The 18,831-nt window shown below is 44.3% G+C and overlaps 1 protein-coding gene across 1 annotated transcript in view; it reads right to left on the bottom strand.

Annotated features, from left to right (window-relative positions):
• LOC147712542 (F-actin-monooxygenase MICAL1-like) overlaps window positions 1-18,831 on the bottom strand; it is a 372,964-nt gene that overhangs the window by 268,151 nt on the left and 85,982 nt on the right. The window contains exons 2-3 of the mRNA XM_086923247.1: window positions 15,198-15,503; window positions 630-837 (exon numbers count right to left, since the gene is read on the bottom strand). Coding sequence (XP_086779373.1) covers window positions 630-837; window positions 15,198-15,470 — 481 coding nt within the window. The 5' untranslated portion in view covers window positions 15,471-15,503. The remainder of the gene's footprint in view (window positions 1-629; window positions 838-15,197; window positions 15,504-18,831) is intronic.

Below are 18,831 nucleotides of genomic sequence, written 5' to 3'. Positions count from 1 at the left end.
TGTGAGGAAGTGAGTTGGGGCAAGAGAGGGAGCAATGGCGATATAAGGAGAACACCAAACAAAGTAATACTAATTTTCAGAATTCAGCAACAGTATATGTTTAGACTTTGCTGAATAATTATTCCAGATCCCATCAACAAGCACCTACTCCGTTCACCTCACCATTGTACGCATCACTCACTCTACTAGGTAAGCAAGAGACCGTGTGGGTGAGTGGTTCATTTGTTGGACGACACTGGAGATATAAATTTCCATTCCTGAAATCACAATGTGAATAAACTAGGTGCAAGTGACCATCTCCATAAGCACCCCATTGCTAAAACTGGGCGCACTTGAGCAAAGACCCGTATCACGCAGTAAATAAAAAGCTGCCTTTCATTTTACATCGTCACTTAAATAATTCCACCCCATAGCACATTCCTGTTGGCTTCTGATCAACCTATCCCTCCACAATTACACTTCCTAGCCTACCAGCAGTCACACTGATGTTCCCAGACATCCTTCCTTGAAAACATTTTTATGCATTGTAGATCAGACTCTCTTCTACCCATCACATCACCCGACATGCTCTGGTGCGCACAAGTTCCCCCATCCAAACATCTATGGTGCCTTCTGCAACCATCACTCACTGACGTGGTCCAGAGTCCCAGTGCAGAAGCGCCCATGATACTTCTTGGCCCCAAGGCCGCGCAGATCCAGGATGCTGAAGGGCCACAAGTGCAGCACGTTATTCCGAGAGAAGGACTTGCGCTTCTCCACCACGATCACCTTCGCCCCTAGTAAGGCCAGTTCGATGGCGGTGCGTAGGCCGCAGGGCCCTGCCCCCACCACAAGGCACTGGAAACAAAGAAGAGAGCCAATAAGCTGCTGAACAGGGGGTATTTCTGTTAAGACAAGCATATCAGAAAGGACAATCATCTTGACTACCTTAAAAGCCTGGATTTTTAATAGAGTGCTTTTGGACCTGCACTGGAATTGAGTTGGCTTTGCTGGATATTGGGGATGAAATCAGTCACCAAAAAATGAGCTGTGGTCTTATTTAAACATCTTGACGCATTTCATGCATCGGCGCATTGGTTATAGATCGATTTAAATGTGTCTCTAACCTTGAAATGTATTTCGGAAGAGCCTCAAACATTAGCTGTGTTGGCCCATTGAGGTCCCTCCTGTCACAGTCTTTATTCACTGTCCACAATGCACATCTACGGATACCCACCAGCAGAAGACTCCAGCTTTTCCAGTCATAACCATAATACATGCCAGTGGAAGTGTGGGTTGATGGTATTCCTATCAGTAAGACCGGCTCTGCCAGACATATAGAGGCCTTGGTGAAACATGGAGACGGAAAACATGGAGACTAGGGTTCAAATGTCTACGATGCTCTCAACCTTCACCTTTAATCACAATCAAACAATTCCACCGTCACTTCTGATTTTAAGGTGGTTTTGATTAACTCGTGAATGTAGTGAATGTGTAAAGCATGCGAACAGACTAACTTTAGCAACTTCTTCTCTCCTGTATTTCTCACCTACATTTACTGTTCATTGGTACTGCTTCAATCACTATTGTACGATGACTATCTAGTATCTTAAGGTAACCGACTACAAGCTTCCCTCTTTACCTTCCTCACTTTCTTCATTCTCCAATGCCCTCTAATCATCGTGTTGCATAAATACGTCCCTGTTTATTCAATACTTTATGTTCACACTGTGCTTCCAAGCACTCTAAGCTCTATAGAAAATCACTACATGAAAGAAGTGACGCATGTTATTCTTTCATGTACCCTAATACACAATTCTGGGGCTTACCTCTCCTTTAGAGTAGGAGATTAGGAGACTGTACTTTTTTCCATTCCTTAACTTTATTTCGGTCCCATGGGCCATAGATGTACATAAACAGACAAGAAATGTTTTCCTCCCAAAGGAGTATACACAAGTGAACCATAGATAATACATATACATAAAACTAGTTAATTTAAACAGTATAGGCTAAAAAGTGTCCCAGTGAATAACTGTAAAGTATGACAAATGTAACAATAATAAAGTGCATTTTAGAATTTTCCAGGGAATAAGCCTAGGCAAGTCAAAACTCAACCCTTTCAAATGAAACTACCTGGGAATCACTTAAAACAAAAACCGGTGTATTCGATCTATGGTTAAAACTTATTTCATCAACGGGTGTTATCATAAAAACTTTAAAAAGGAATGAATAAGTACAGGGAATGATTAAAAAGGTACAAACAATACTATTTTCTAAGGCTGGGGTAACTGTTTAAAAAAGTCCAACGAACACGCCACATAAGAGTTAAAAAACGCAATACAGCAAAAACAATAGGGGCATGAGTGTCGTACTTTAGGATTCTAAATGCCTCTGCACAATGTACGAAACCTAAATTCCTGCAGAGTTGAATGAGCCAGCGCTGTCTTGGTAGTTTATAACCAGGACAGAAAAAAAGACATGCAACTCTGTCTCTTCCTTATAGTTACTGGCAGGGCACCCTCCATGTTGAGTTTTGGACCATTTATTCAAGAAGGCACTGAGCGGTAAAGTCCCAAATCTAAACTGTACGTATAATTTCCTTCCCAGGGTTGGTTGAATGTCATCCAGGAAGGGTTTTATAATGTACTCGTTCTTGATTTTTTTTAAATCGACTGTCAAATGACCGGAGGACAAGCTTTCCTACATGTCGGCAAGTTTTCACGCCGGGAAAGTAAAGGGCATGATTCTTCAGGGTTGCTCCATAAGCCTGCTTTGCCCAACCTAGGACAGACATCCTTTATGTATACAAACCAGGGTATTTTACTAATACCCAGTAAACTCAATAGCTCTTTAAGCTCAAGACTGATAAATGGCCAGTTCCGGGGTCACTCACAGTCTTTGCCAGAAAGTTATGGGTCTAAGGCCGATCTCTTCCCCTATGGGCCTAATGCCCAGATCCAGGCATAGAGGGATGAGGGGAGTACTGGGGGGAGGCCTAACAACTTCCTCATGAAGTTGTTCTCTACCTTAATCAGACTAGCAGAGGTACAATGCCCCCATATTTCTGCCCTGTATAATGTAGCACCCCTGGCTTGTGCTTTATAAATCTCAGCTATTGGGCCGGCTGGTTTGTGGGTGGAAGTTCTATACATTTTTGCAATTCCTCCTACAATCTGTGCAAGCTTAAGGCTTGCTTTGGCCATTTGCGGCCCCCACTACAGGTTTTTGGTCAGGGTGACACCTAAATAGTAAAAAAAACCACTCTTTCAAGCATGGTGCCATTCAAACAGGTGTTAGAGCGGGACTTGTTGGCAGGATTAAAGACCATAAATTTGGTCTTCTGTGTATTAATCTCCAACCCCCTGGTTCTGCAGAAGGCAACAAAGCTACTAAGAATCTGCTGGATTCCCATAGGCCACTTGGAAAGTAAAAGAGTGTCTGCAAACATCATAGCTGGGACATTACTACATGCTAACTTGGGAGCATCATTGTCCTTCACCTTTGAGTTGGTCGACCAGTGTATTGATGAATAAACAGAATAGAGTAGGTGCGAGCACGCACCCTTGCCGTACCCATTTATTAAGCAAAAAGCGGGCGGTTAATTCACCACACTTTCCATACCTCACTTGCACAAACTTGGCTTTGTGCAATCTCATCAAAATACTAAGGAGGTACGGGGAATCCCCAGGTCTCTCAATACACCCATAGTTTGGCCCTGGGCACGAGATCAAAAGCGAATTTCAGATCCACAAATATTAAGTAGTGGCTGCCATCCTCTACTATCACCGTTTTCCAGAAAAGAAGTTAGAGTCTAAATATCTGGTTGACAGTGGAGGTGTATTTTCTGAATCCGGCTTGGTAATGGCACAAGATCTACTGTTCTTCCATCCATGCCTGGAGGCGGTCAAGTAGGACCTGTGCAAACAATCGCTGGGTAACATTGATCAGGCTGATTGGCCTATAATTATTTGGAAGAAGAGGTGAGCCCTTTTTAAGGACAGGGACGATTTCTGCCCCTAGCCAGGTGTCAGGGAGCACCATGCCATTCATGATAGCATTAAATAAAGCCTATAAGTACGGTCCCCATAGGTTTGGTTCCCCCCCCCAAAAGAGGTCTCCTGGTAATTTATCTAGACCCGGCCGTTATCAAAAGGAAGCTTGTTAATTGCAGTTTACACTTCAGACATGGTAATCCCTGGGACCCTCTCCTGGGTGAGCCCCAGGGGAATTGTGGAGACTTCATCGGTTTGTCCCATGGCTTCCTTGGTGGTATATTGAGCCTGGAAATGTGTCTCCCATACTTCAGATGCTATATTCAGCTCAATGGCTGTCTTCCCTTCACTGACACCTGTACTAACTGTAGTCCAAAAAACTTTCATATGTTTGCTGGATAAGGCAGATTTAAGAGACTCCCATCTGTCCAATTCCCAGTTCTTTTTTGCTTGCTCGATGCGGTCTTTATACAGCACAGATTCAATTTAGTTTGATGCTTATCCTTCGCTTTAATGACATTTAGGAGAGCCTGTCTAGCCTTTCGGCATATAGCATTAAACCAAGATCGTTTGGGCCATCTTTTCGCCTTGTGAGGTACCTCTGGATAGAATACATTTGCCAGATTATCTGTTAATTCTGCATGCAGTTTTGCAACTCTCTCTGCGGTTAGTGAAATACCATCTGCAAGTGTGGCCTCCCACATTTAACGTAAAATCGGAATTACTGATTGGTATACTGTGGCCATCTTATCAGGGGCCTGTTGTATTTGGCCCACTTTACTTTCCTTCAGTTATTTGAGAGTATTAATCCGCTGCCTTGGGGTGTGCGGGTGGCCTTAGAATTAGAGTAACCCAGATTAAGTATCTCCATTTCCATGGTCAAGGCATTATGGTTGTTGTCATGCCACATCAGGACAGCGAAATCCCAAACCCTTTGCCATGACCTGGTCTCCACTAAAATGTAATCCAACAGGGACGATTGACCTAATCTGTTGAACGTTAACTTCCCAGGGATGTCCGATTTTGTGCGGCAATTGCAAGTTCTTAAGGAGTGAGTTAATTTAAATGAATTAATTTGAAGTGCCAGCAGGGACCAGGCTTTGATGGGTTGAATTTGTGGATCCGGGATTAGCCACTGCAGGTCCTCTTTGCTCGGAATGGTATTACTTGGATCAACGAGGGGTTCAAACTGGCAGTTGAAATCACCCCCTACAATCAACCATGTGCTTAAATCAACTGTGGGAACAAAGAGGCTCAATTGGTCTAATGTCTCAGATTCCTGACTAAAGCTAACAGGCCGGGAGTAAACATTAATAAAGGCAATTTTTATCTTTGAGGAAAAGGAGAGTACTACACACTGAATGTCATTGGACGGGGTAGTCAACTGTTCTGCTCTGTACTTTTTTAGTTATCACAGTGAGTTTTGCACTTGTTTGCCCTGATGAGTTCCATCTTGCATACATGGCTCCTGGGTTAAAACAACTAGGTTATATTTTTTGGCACTGACAGATTGGTCTACTCTTCCATTAGCACTTTCTACATTGTGGGAAGTCATATTTTGTTACCCAAATGGTCTTTATACTGCTTGGGCCATCGTTGTAAGTTGACAATTTTGTATATTCAACATATTATTGCACCATTTGCTTCAACAATGTATCTGTATTAAATCAAACTGTCGTGAATGAAGAAGGAAGAACTCTGGGTGGTCCAGTCGGACTGTGCACCTGATCTCAGCAGTCCTAACTCAGCGACCACGGGTACAAGCAACACCATTCTCCGCTCCCTCCATGCTCTATGCCAGGTCTCGGGGTGGTACGTCTCCAAGCAGAGTGACCATGCTTGATCACGGACGTCTGGGCCGAAGCAAGTAAGGCTTCAGTCTTTGAAGATCCTCCCTCCCTGGTATCTGTGGACCAATATACTCATGCCCTATCTGCTGCCTTAGTGCTACCTCCAAGAAGAGTGTACTGCAGGCGCGTGAGGGGTGCAGAAGCTAGCATTGTGGTGTGGCTTGTGTGTAAAGGAACAAGGGCTTTGATCTGAGGAGTTGTGGAGCAGGAGTGTAGTATTTTGGTGCCTTGTGGTGCACCGGGTACAGGGCCTTTTAGCTGTGTTGATGTGAAGGCAGTCCTTTGGCCACCAGTACCCTGGCCCACCCCCAGCAAGTGCCGATGGTTACATTACGTGAAATAGAAAAGATTAAGAGGGGGCAGCCCTGCTGCACTCCATTATAATCCCAAATCCATATTTTCAACAAGCACTGGTGTGGCCTTCCCTCCTATGGGTCATAGCATATCTTATGCCACTCCCACGATGGAGCCAGCCAGGCGCAGCACCACATAGGGCGCTATATTGCCCTAAATCTGACCGCAACCCCAGTGGATAGGGATTGGTTGATGCAATCCTGCTAGTAAAGAAAGGACAGAAATTCACTCCCCCAACTGCTGACTTGGAGCTGTAGCTCCTTAAGCCCCTTTCGTATTTTCCAAATCAATGGCCACCCATTCCCAGGCTCGGTCTTCAGCCCACATCCCGTCTGTGAGGTGAGGAGACCAGATGCATGATCTAGACATGCATGAAACAAATGCAAAAACTGACATTTGGGGTGGAAAAGACACCAGAAGGTGATTGGGGTGTTTTGCTCACCATGCTACCCCAGTTTAGACCTAGCCATATGCAAATCAGTCATGACCCTGTGCCTCATGGGACCAGTCCAGCCCAAACGACCAAGCCAGATCCTCCCTGGCCCGGAAACAAGCATCCTAGGACGGGTTTCGGGGTTTCACCCCTATTCAGCCAAGATAGCTTGAATTTAGTGGCACAGTGAGCCCGGGACCCCGGGCATACCCAGCACACTTAGGGCAAGAAAGCAAAAGACACACAATTGATAGAAGGAATGCAGAACAAATCAAAACATTCACCCCCAGTCAAGAGATATGGGTTAAATCCATCATTCTTTTGCTCACCATGCCACCCCAGTTTAGACCTGGCCATATGCAAATCAGTCTAGACCCTGTGCCTCATGGGAACAGTCCAGCCCGAACTACCAAGCCAGATCCTCCCTGGCCCGGAAACAAGCATCCTAGGACGGGTTTCGAGGTTTCACCCCTATTCAGCCAAGATAGCTTGAATCTAGTGGCACAGTGAGCCCAGGACCCTGGGCATACCCAGCACACTTAGGGCAAGAAAGCAAAAGACACACAATTGATAGAAGGAATGCAGAACAAATCAAAACATTCACCCCCAGTCAATAGATCTGGGTTGAATCCATCATTCTTTTGCTCACCATGCCACCCCAGTTTAGACCTAGCCATATGCAAATCAGTCTTGACCCTGTGCCTCATGGGAACAGTCCAGCCCGAACTACCACGCCAGATCCTCCCTGGCCCGGAAACAAGCATCCTAGGACGGGTTTCGAGGTTTCACCCCTATTCAGCCAAGATAGCTTGAATCTAGTGGCACAGTGAGCCCAGGACCCTGGGCATACCCAGCACACTTAGGGCAAGAAAGCAAAAGACACATAATTGATAGAAGGAATGCAGAACACATCAAAACATTCACCCCCAGTCAAGAGATCTGGGTTAAATCCATCATTCTTTTGCTCACCATGCCATCCCAGTTCAGACCTGGCCATATGCAAATCAGTCTTGACTCTGTGCCTCATGGGAACAGTCCACCCGAACTGCCAAGGAAGGACAGGTTAGTGGAAGGTGGGGGTGATCGCCGGGGAGAAATCAAATCAATATTGATGCTGAAATGCTTTACGAGCACCAGAAATGTGACTACTGACGAGAGGCCATGTATATTCAGAACACTCGTAATTGCTCTAACAAATTGTTTTAAAATGATTAGCCGTAATGTAATTACTTTAATAACAGCCATATGAATTCCGTATTGAATGGTTTAAAGCTCAGCATCGGTCACTTATTTTCGTGCAACAAAGCAAAGATTGTACATTTCAAAAACGTCTATAGATGCTAACTGTTTGTGGTCCTGTCCCTGAGAATTAGTAGCCTTCAACAGCAGGATGCTTAAGGTTCTGTAAAAACTGTCAATATGGGAAAGAGTACATGGATTGTTGTTTGAGAACCTTTAATCGGCGAGGTTATATTAGATCTACTACTGAATTCGGATTACAAGATCCGTACAAATGATATTTCCTCGCTCTCCATCACTTAGATCGTGTGAATCACAGTGGGCTCGTCCTGGAGTTTTAGTCGCCCCCCCACGAGATTAAGAACATTCACGTTTCCATGGGTGTTCTGGTCGTTTTCCTCCTAGTTGTAGCGCTGCTTTCGATGTCACGAGCTGGCCCTTTCATGAAGGGTACTGCTTTATATGGAGTTTCCGGTCCAACTAACGAGCTTCAGCCTAGCCACATCAGGCTTCTCCAACGAGCAGCTGAGAGCTGCTGGGAGCTCTCCAGCTCCCGGAAGTAGCTCTTCTGTGTGCAGCCCAGCCTACTAAATCAAAAGCTTTTGCTTTTTGAAATGAACATGAATACCAAAATTAAGAGTGTATATTCGTGATGCAAATGTGCTTATTTTCAGTAGTCAAAAGTTGTTTTGAAAAAAATGGCTGAATTTCTACAATATACTTAAAGCCGAAGTCTGAAAAATCATGTGGCACGGGGGAAAGTATTCCAGATTATTACCATGGTGCCGGGGCACTGCCGCTATGGTTGTTTTACTCATGAAGACGCATTCCAAATTGACAAAATCTTTCATGATGCACGGAGGCTGCCACTGGTAGTAATCTTGCACAAGAGGTTGGGGAACCCTTCAGTCTAGATTATCTCTAAAAGTGCACATACTATATATTAAGGAAATGGCCAATTCTGGGGTAGGTGGGGCATTCGCAAAGGCCTCCCCATGTCACCATTTAGTTTGCTTTTTTGTGACACTTATTCATAGTTCCAATCCGCTTGATTTGGCAGGAAAGAAGTCTGAACCTATAAGCCATTAGAAGAAAGCAGAACATTAAAACATGCAAACACACTCCCCAAATCGTGTGCAATTTATCACCAACCTTCACCAGCTGCGGGAAGAGAAAGACCCATGGACTGTGTTTGGGTTGGTCTACAATGGGAGTGGCTCTGGGTAGTTCAACCAGGAGGAGGCACACAAACCTTATTATTTTGCCCTTCATTTCTTTTAGTGAAGGGCAAGTTTCCACCACAGTTTCAAAACACCTAGTTCAACAACTTAAAAACTATGAAGTAGTGGTAGGTTTTAAAACACACACTAGTAAATCTTACTTTTTAAATGTTACCCTACCACACAGTGATGTGACTTGCTTTCCATCCAGACCCCATTTAAATGCGCCAGAAAATAAATCAAATATCTTGGCATCTACATCTATGTTGCCCCCAAACTAAGCCATCGCTACACTGCTAGTTTTCCGCGGCGCCTAATATCTATTTGCTAGGAATACCGGAGACGGGCTCCAACGTTTCTTTCCTGGCAATGTAGAATTAATGCAATCAAGGTGACTGTCCTTCTGAGCGGCCTCTACCTTTTTAATGCATCTGACCTCAGTGACAAGGTCCCTTTTCCAGGAGCACAAATTACAGACACTGCACTTAATCTGGTATAGATGCCAGCTAAGATTAAAGATACTAATAACTCCAAAATCAGGAGGAGGTTTATCCCTTCTAGACTTCCTGCCTTACAGTTGATGAAGCGAGTTTCAGAAATATATTATGTTTTGACTCGCGAAGTTAAACTTTCATAACAAATAATTGTATTAATAAGTTTATGCATGAAATTAACTAATCAACCTAGATTAAAATACATTGACGACACACGGGACTAATTCATATGCTCTATGTTGCATTTGCAAGTACGTTGAAAAATAATAAACTAACCTTGTCTATTGATTTTGTCAACATTAATTGCGGCTGTTTAAGTAATGGCATGTGCCTATTTTAATGTGCTTTTGTCTATGTCGTGTCTTATATGTGGCAAAGGCTTGTGGAGAATCCTGTTGGCCTAAAAAGAAGATGGTAAATAAAAACTCTGCATATATTTGCTTAAAGCTAGATAACATAAACTAATGGGTTAACATTAGCAAAGGGGGTGGGTAACAGAATAGTTTTCATTACTCAAATTAATTAAAGTTTTGTGTTTGTTTAAATATTAGTTCTCGAACGGGCCCAAAAGAAAATGGCTGGCAGTACTGAAAGAAAATATGAAACTTGACCAGAGTGAAGCCTTCACTCACGTGCAGGAAGAGGAACTCTCTTTTGCTGATTAAATAAAGAATAAATCAGAAGCGTTATGGTCAAGAAGAATGTGTTCTTGTTGGTAGGACCAAGGACAAAAAGCCTGGAAAGCCTGCCAAGAGTAGGAAGTGAACTTTGCATTCGGACAATTGTTGCTCTTTTGAGGAAGCTAGAAGGATGGTAAATCTAAGAACAATAAGGGCTTATGATGTGCCCCGGACTTGGTTAGAAATGAATGACCTAACCATGGACTGATGTGAAACAGCCAATTAGAAGCATGGATTTTGTTGAAGGAATGCAGAATTAGTAAGTTTTAGATAGAGAAAAGGTATAAAACCTGACCTCATGAGAGGAGGTCTGCTGGCTCGTTCCTTATTCCCGGAGAGCGTGATGTGCTGTCGGACTTTTGACACGCAAGGATAGCTGACTTTTTCTTTTAGGTTTAGATGAGTTAGACAGGGTAATAGATTTTAGGGAATGAGACCTCTACTGCTTTATTTCTTTACAAACTGATCTGTTTTGAAATGTCAGTCTAATATGCCTTTACCTTGATTAAATGATGCTTACAAATTGCTAATAAAAAGATTTCCAATTGTAAAATACTCTTGGTTTTAATAATAAAATTAATAAATTAGATTTGAGATGACAAGCTGGTCTTGTTTATTCTTAGTCTAGTTACCATCAGTTGATCCATTTACCTAAGTGACTTAATTAGATGTTACCGTTATATTTTATGATGATGATAAACTGCAGTTGTATATAATGTGTAAATAGTTTATGAATAGTTCCGATTAATTAAGTCACATGATTCAGTTGCCCAATATTTGTCTCAGTTATCTATGGGCCTTGTGAGAATTTATGATTAATGGTGAGTATCATGGTGTTGGGTATTGTTGTTGAGACAGATTTTCTGTAGGGGCGCTGGATCACTATAGTGTGTCCCAGCTTGGAATGATAGCAGATATCACAGCTGCAAGACAATATGGGACCGGATCTGGAAGTGAAAGACGACTAAACCATTGCAATGTGTACCAGAGTACCCCCACAAACATCACAATGCAGGCATGAGATAACCAAATTTAGTATTCAGGCATTTGTTTTCTACCTATCGCCCCACACTCCTGTACAACACAATGACACCTTTGCTCCTAACCTGTATCCGGGTTGTTTGTATAGTTGGAAAGCAGGAGAAAGCGTAACTGTCAAGGATATGTCCAAGAACCAAGAGAGAATATCATTTGAGGCCTACAAACAAAATTTCACTTAGACGAGGATGGGTGTTTCCACTACACACACCTGTGGCTCTGGATACTACACCCAAAACATGTGGGTCAGCTACTAGAGACCTATCCTCCGAACAAAAGTTTGTGAAATTTGCAGGATAGACTAGGGTTGAGGCACTACTTTTTACAACATTCTGTGGCATGCAGCTATTACACACTCTCATCCCCTCAGGTCAGGCCAGACTACCCTTTCTGGGGACCAATGTAATGGATTTTCAAAAGGATATCCTAACACGTAGAGAAGCACACTGTAAAATAGCATTTGACTGGTCTTGACATTTCACTAAACTCATGAACTTTTATTCAGGTACAAGTACACCATGCCAGGGGTCTCCAACCATTTATTTCATGAGAGCTACTTCCAGTCAATGAGAATCGCCTGGAGCTAATAATATTATTAATTTTGTAAAAGCGACCATAGCAGGCAATAGAAATTAGTGGGCACCATATGCAAGAGTACCAGCAGTGATCCCCTCAGCTCTTCGGGCATAGTTGTCAGCATTAATGTTAAAAAGGCGTTGTGAATGTGGAAAGCCTCTACATGCATAATACATAGGAGCCACAGCTGCAATGCCCCAGCACATAGGTAAAACGATAAGTAATAAGTCTCTCCCATTGTGCATGATTTCTTACTCAAATATCAATTTTAAATATATTTCGGAAATTTTACAATTTTTGTAACATCAGCTTATGAGTTTTGAAAATGCATACTTTCTCTTCATGCAATTTTTTTGTTTACATATATTAATTCATCCAAGCAAAAGCTTCTAATTTAGTAGGTTGGTTTGCACACAGGAGAGCTATTGAGAGCCATCAGCAGCTGGGGCACCTGCACTATGCTGAAGGGGATGTGGACTGCAGGGAGATTTAAACCATACCTGGGAGGATTACCTGCAAACTAAGATCTTTGGGGTCGAAATCTTGGCAGCTATGAAAGAAATCCTGGGATATCAGCTACAAGCAAACTTATTTTCTATAATACTGGGCTTTAGACCCCCCACCTCCTGGCTACACCAATTCAGTAATAATATGAACTGAGCGACAGCTTTCTAGACAGCAGATATTCACTACTATGGACTATCTTAGCAACGGAGTAACTGACTGCAGCCTTACTAGACTCACAGAATACATCTGAATCAGTTTGGGAGACACTTTTTTATTTTTTACCCCAGGGGTATTCTTAGTTCGCTTTCCCATCACGTTGGCGATCCCCAAATCTGTTCCATTATAAGTGAGCACTGGAGCTGCTGCAGGAAGAGTTGGTTGGAGGGCGAAAGGGAGGGGGTCTTGTTTCTATGGGGCACGATAATCAACAGTTCTAAGTTAACCCAGAATATGCTGGACATTCGTTGTAGTCCTGAGGGGTGAGGATGGTGGGGAATTGCTATTTCAAAGTGGTACTCTGATTTAAGGGTTGTCGACATATCATCTGAGCAAAGTACGCTTTTATGTATGCCTAGAAACCTAATAAAAGAGATATGCCTAAAAATTAGGGCCCTGATCCCGCAAATGTGTTCCTAATTTTGATATTACAGTCTAGACCCAGTTTATGTCACCAGATCCTGACCTCCGAATCAGACTGTTCCTGCCCAGCCCCTGGTTTCTCTCAACCCGCACCTGTTGTGTCCTCCTATTCCAGAGTTACAGAACAGGCCCGTTTTCTGTTCTAGGCTTACTCTAGTTCCAGCAGTCCAGAATGTTGTCTTAATCTTTTTCTAAACCCATACCCCAATTTTACCAGCATCTTAACCCAAAAGTTCAAATGAAGGATCTTATTTCAAATAAACAAAAACAGAGAGGTCAGATCGGTCTCAAAAAAGCCACAGAGACGGAGCGAGATAGATAAGAATCACACACCCACTTTGGGTGGATAGGAAAGCCCTCACACACCGACCTAGTAAGTGTCATGCTTCATCACCGGGCCCCACCAAAGAGGCTGAGTGCCTCTTCGGTGTGCTGCGACGCCAGAAAGACTGCGGAGCTGGTTGTGTGAGAAGGGCGTGCTGTGAGGGTAGCTAAAATTAAAAGTGCCTAAAAGGGCATCAGTAAAAAAAGTTTAATGAGTGATCCCTAAGACACAAGTGAAGAGTATTATGTGTCTGAATTTAGCTGCCATGGTTTAAGGATTGGTTAAATTCAGAAAAAATACTTAAGTCGGTCAACATGTTTCTGCCATATGGGTGGTTTCAATTTACCAAGGCATTCGTCAGGACTAAACCCCGGCGGTATGGACTCTCTAATCGTCCACCCTGACCTGGGGACGTGAAAGTGAAAATCTTAAAAAGGTGAAAAAAGTGCTTAGAAAAGGTGGAAGAGCGGGACGCTCATTCCGAACAATGCTCCAAATTATGGAGTATCTCAGCACTTTAAAACAGGGCGCTACTTGCACCATGGGTCTCGGGAGGGGGGTTGGAGCGTGCCTGGCACATCGCCCTCAACGCTCTCAGCCCGCTGTGAACCTGGGTATCTCCTCAAAACCGGATCGGGGTCCGGTTTTGAGGCGATACCCAGGTTCACAGCGGGCTGAGAGCGTTGAGGGCGATGTGCCAGGCACGCTCCAACCCCCCTCCCGAGACCAATGGTGCAAGTAGCGCCCTGTTTTAAAGTGCTGAGATACTCCATCATTTGGAGCATTTTTCGGAATGAGCGACCCGCTCTTCCACCTTTTCTAAGCACTTTTTTCACCTTTTTAAGATTTTCACTTTCACGTCCCCAGGTCAGGGTGGACGATTAGAGAGTCCATACCGCCGGGGTTTAGTCCTGACGAATGTCTTGGTAAATTGAAACCACCCATATGGCAGAAACATGTTGACTGACTTAAGTATTTTTTCTGAATTTAACCAATCCTTAAACCTTGGCAGCTAAATTCAGACACATAATACTCTTCACTTGTGTCTTAGGGATCACTCATTAAACTTTTTTTACTGATACCCTTTTAGGCACTTTTAATTTTAGCTACCCTCACAGCACGCCCTTCTCACACAACCAGCCCCGCAGTCTTTCTGGCGTCGCAGCACACCGAAGAGGCACTCGGCCTCTTTGGTGGGGCCTGGTGATGAAGCATGACACTGACTAGGTCGGTGTGTGAGGGCTTTCCTATCCACCCAAAGTGGGTGTGTGATTCTTATCTCGCTCCGTCTCTGTGGCTTTTTTGAGACCGATCTGAGGTCTCTGTTTTTGTTTATTTGTATCTAACCGGGGACTGGGAGAGTGTCTTTGAATCTCCCTACCTCTCCCATTGTTGTTTTGGATCTTATTTCAAGCCAGCACTCTCTCTGCCCCAGTCTCATCCACTCCATTGAGCTGTTCCAAAGAGCCCTAGGTGTGACACCACCTTCATTAGTCTAATATTATCCCCATGCCGAGCCCAGCCTTTTTTATTCTCCTTTATTCAAACCACACTGTTTACCACATACACATTCCTTATTAAACACACTATTTCCTCTTTACCCTGGCTCAACAACTGTTCAATGACTGGGATTGCTTTGGCCCTGTTTAAGCAAATATTGATACGGACCAGCTCTGGTTACACCACTTACAAGATAGGTTCGGTACTCTGATATTGTCCCATACCCAATTTCCTATGGTTTTACACCAGTCCCTGCATGTGCTTTGCCCTTATATTATCTTTGGCACTTTCACAGTCGCTTCTTGTCAATTCTACCCCTATCCCACTCTGGATTTGTCTGCGTTTGTCTCCCACACTCCTGTCTTCCTTACCCTGGTTTTTGCACAGGGCGTGGCCTGGTTGTAGACAACGTGACTAGCTTTTTTGTCTAACTTGGTCCACATGGCTTTTGCCTTCCAGTAGTTGAGCCGGGATTTGAGTTTTTGGTAGAACTGGAGTTGTCCATCTGGTTCTGGTTGCAGGTCCAGACATCGGCAGAGCTCCTGGAAAGTCCCAAGTGTCTCCTCACAGCTTCTGGCCAAAAGAAATTTGTCAAATACGGAATGGGCTGTGTTCTGGGAACTGGGTGACTCCGGTGGGGCCATCTTCTTGTCGCAGGAACACTGCCAGGTGATTGCCTGCAAGAAATAACACAAATATGTTTCCTTTTCAATAAGGACACAAAAAAAAAGATTCTAAAGCAGAAATACAAGGCTTTTAAGTGCAGGGATACAGGAAGGTGGATGTTTTCCACAAGGGCGGCCATGCTGTGGAGCAATTTTCTTCCTGTAAATAAATAATGCACTTGGCACTGTAACAGATCAGGTAGTAAAAGTATAACCTTAGGCCCCTTCTTCCCATGCTTACACTCCCCTCCTCTCCCCACCCACCCCTCAGTTCAGCAGGAGGCCAGATTCACTAGCTATTTGTGCTTAAAGCAACATGAGAATGGCACTGCAGGTCTATTTTGGTTGCCAGTCCTTTTCTGATGGACTGTAGCAAAGTGAAAGAAAATGTATTTTACCCAGTCAGCCAAAGAAGACTGCTGCGACAAAGAATTTAATTATTTACCTTTCCCCACAATGTCCTCATTAGGAAGTACACCTTTCCCGGCTGCACCGGAACCTCTCACCTCTCCCCAAACATCAACGATCCAAGCCCCAGCCTCTTTATGAACTCCATTTTCTCCTGTTGACATAGCACATATAAAAGTATTGGAAGCGAGCGGGGTGAATGCTTTGTCAATGCCAGACAAATATAGCATTTTGTCTAGAAAGGAGGGTCTTTGTTACATACATGCAGGGCCCTGGGAGGTGGGCGGAATTTGCGAAATTGCCTTTCGCATAATTTCACGAAACGGCAAAAAACTCCACAAGCACGCGGAATTTCTCGTGCTCGCGGGGATTTCGGGGGCTGAGCTTCTTTGCGAGTTCACATGCCTCTCTTGTGTTTATAAAAGGTCAGAGACCGATCAGAGCAGCAGATGAGGAGAAAGAAGGTTCTGGTCACAGGAACTGCACGGGGATTGCGCTCGTGAAAGTCAAGGATGCAAATGCCTCCATCAAGCATCACAGCTAATTTTCGAGGGTAGATATGGGGAGAACGCACACCTGCCCAGCCTCGACAAAGCTCGCGATTTTTTGGGGCTGATTAATGAGTTACTGAATTTGAGCTTAAACTCTGGCACCTGCTTTATTTATATCTGTAAGTGCTTCCTGTTGAGGTTTATTTTTGTGACAGGAGCACTGTGCCAGAAAGAATCCTGCCCTGCATATTTATCCACCGTTTGTGCAATACAATTTCGTTCCGCCGCGGATCGCGGAAGTTTTGCCATTTTCGCTTACTGGGCGGAATGTGAAAATGCCAAGATTTCGCAAGTTCCGCGAGCGGAATGGAATTTGCCAACCCCTAAGGGAAGTTGTGTGCCCACCAGCGTGAAAATGTAGCTTTGTATGTATATGGAATTGCTATAGCACAAAACCTAGCCAGAAAGCATCGGAGCATGTACGGGGTCAAATTCGAGCAATCAAGTAAAAAAGTGATAGGAGAAGTAGGTGTACTGTGCTTGGGTAATGCGCTGGGATACAGTGCTCATTAAAGAGGTCTGCAACTCCTCCTTGAATTGGAACAGCGTTTTGGTAGTCCAGATGGAGATGGAATGCAATTCCCTATCTTAGATGTTGCCGTACTCGGTGGACATGAGAGCGGCGTGACTTATAGATGCGAGACACGGAGAAACCTGAATACGAAGTCTTAAAAGAACACAGAATTATACATACGAGACGCCGCTGGCAATAGAAACCCATTGTGGTCCGGAATTATCACCACAATTCAAAGGAGTGCTACACGGAATATCTAGCCTTGAGGAAGTCGCGGGACAACATCCCGTGCACAACGAAACACGTGTTGGCTCTTGAGAGCTGATGTGGAAGCCTACATGAATAAAAAGAAAAGAAGAACATAAAATGTTTACACTGGTGTTTTACTGTGTGATACATTACCAATTGCTTGTTGGTGTTAAAACTGTATTTAGAATTGTGCTGGGGAGTGAATTCCACTTTGTGCTAGCTGAGGCTTCTGTCTGTGGAGGTTGGTGGTTCTCCACACTCTGCAGCATCGTCCAAGCCAATAGAGAGATCCAAGTTTAACTGTGTGATTCTGCCCAGTGGCGCCATACACCTATACCCATTGCCACGTTCCGGAGCATTGTACAATTCACTATCTTAGATGCTTGCATGGAAAAAACCTGCTGTTTTGCTTTTTCTTTTTTACACTTAGTCTGCAGTTAGGTGGCGTTCTGGCTGCGGGTGTGCTGCCAATCGCCAGAGATTGTGAGCTTGGCTGCAAGATAAGCATGGGTGCTGGTCGCGATAGCTCCGTAAATGATGCAGCTAGTTTTGAAAATGTGCTGGCTAGCAAGGGGAGTCAGTGGAATTGCATCAGGATGGAGGGAGGTGGCCATATTCCTTCAGGCTATGGAGTAGACATGCTGCAACATGTAGGATGCACTTATGCAGGGCCAGCGTGAAGCCTGGGAGGCAATAGAGCAGAGAATTACCACCATCAAGATGCAAGAGGCTGTAGGCTGTAGGCATAAACAGCAGTTGTGGAACTGCTTTTGGGAAGAAATAATTTCACTTTCTTTAGAAGAGAGGGTTGGTACCAGGTTGTCTTTGTGTTTTTTGGAAATGTACTCCTTCAGGGTGCAATTGGTGCCTAGGTTGAAGCCAAGTGACTTGTCATTTGGAGATAGTTTGTGTCCGAGGCCATCAGGTTCACGTAATTGGGCCAGGTTTATTCTGTTTTTTGCAAATAATAGGAATTCTGTCTTGGTTGGGTTGAGCTTCAGGTAGGCGCTGAACAGGTCTGGATAACTGATGTGCAGCAGGCAGCAGTTCGAGGCACTGGATGTCAGAGGAGAATTTCAAGTACTGTTGTTTAGCAACTGTGTATTGGTAGAGCACAAAGCGACTTCATGTAGAGGCTGAAGATTGCAGGAGACCGTATAGAGCCCTGGGGGACCCAACAGGTGATAGGGATCATTTGGGACCTGAAGCCATTTATTTCTGAAAAGTAAAGCCCTATTTGGAGATTCGTAGTGTGAAGAATTGAATTATGTCCTTGGTCGAGTAGTGTGCCGATATCGTCTGTGGCGGCTAGTAGAGCGGTTTTGGTGCTGTGGTTGCTGCGGAATCCAGATTTGGAGGGTTCGAGGATGGAATTTTCTTTAATGAATCTGGTCAGCTGGGCATTGACGTCTTCTCAGTGCTTTGGCCGTGAACGGGAGGAGGGAGGTGGGTCGGTAGTTCTTGAGGTCCATGGGGTCTGCCGAGGGCTTCTTGAGCAGGGGTCTGGCGTCTGCGCATTTCTGGTCATCGGGATAGATGCTGGTCTTGAAGGTGGCGTTGACTGTCATAGTTCTGGAGCGGTGGCAGCTCTGTGGAAGATGTGTGGGGGACAGGGGTC

Source organism: Lissotriton vulgaris, chromosome 5, assembly GCF_964263255.1.
Source record: "Lissotriton vulgaris chromosome 5, aLisVul1.2, whole genome shotgun sequence".
In the NCBI taxonomy this organism is placed as follows: Eukaryota; Metazoa; Chordata; class Amphibia; order Caudata; family Salamandridae; genus Lissotriton; species Lissotriton vulgaris.
Note: the sequence above shows the minus strand (reverse complement) of the source record. Positions and strands in the feature narration are given on the sequence as shown.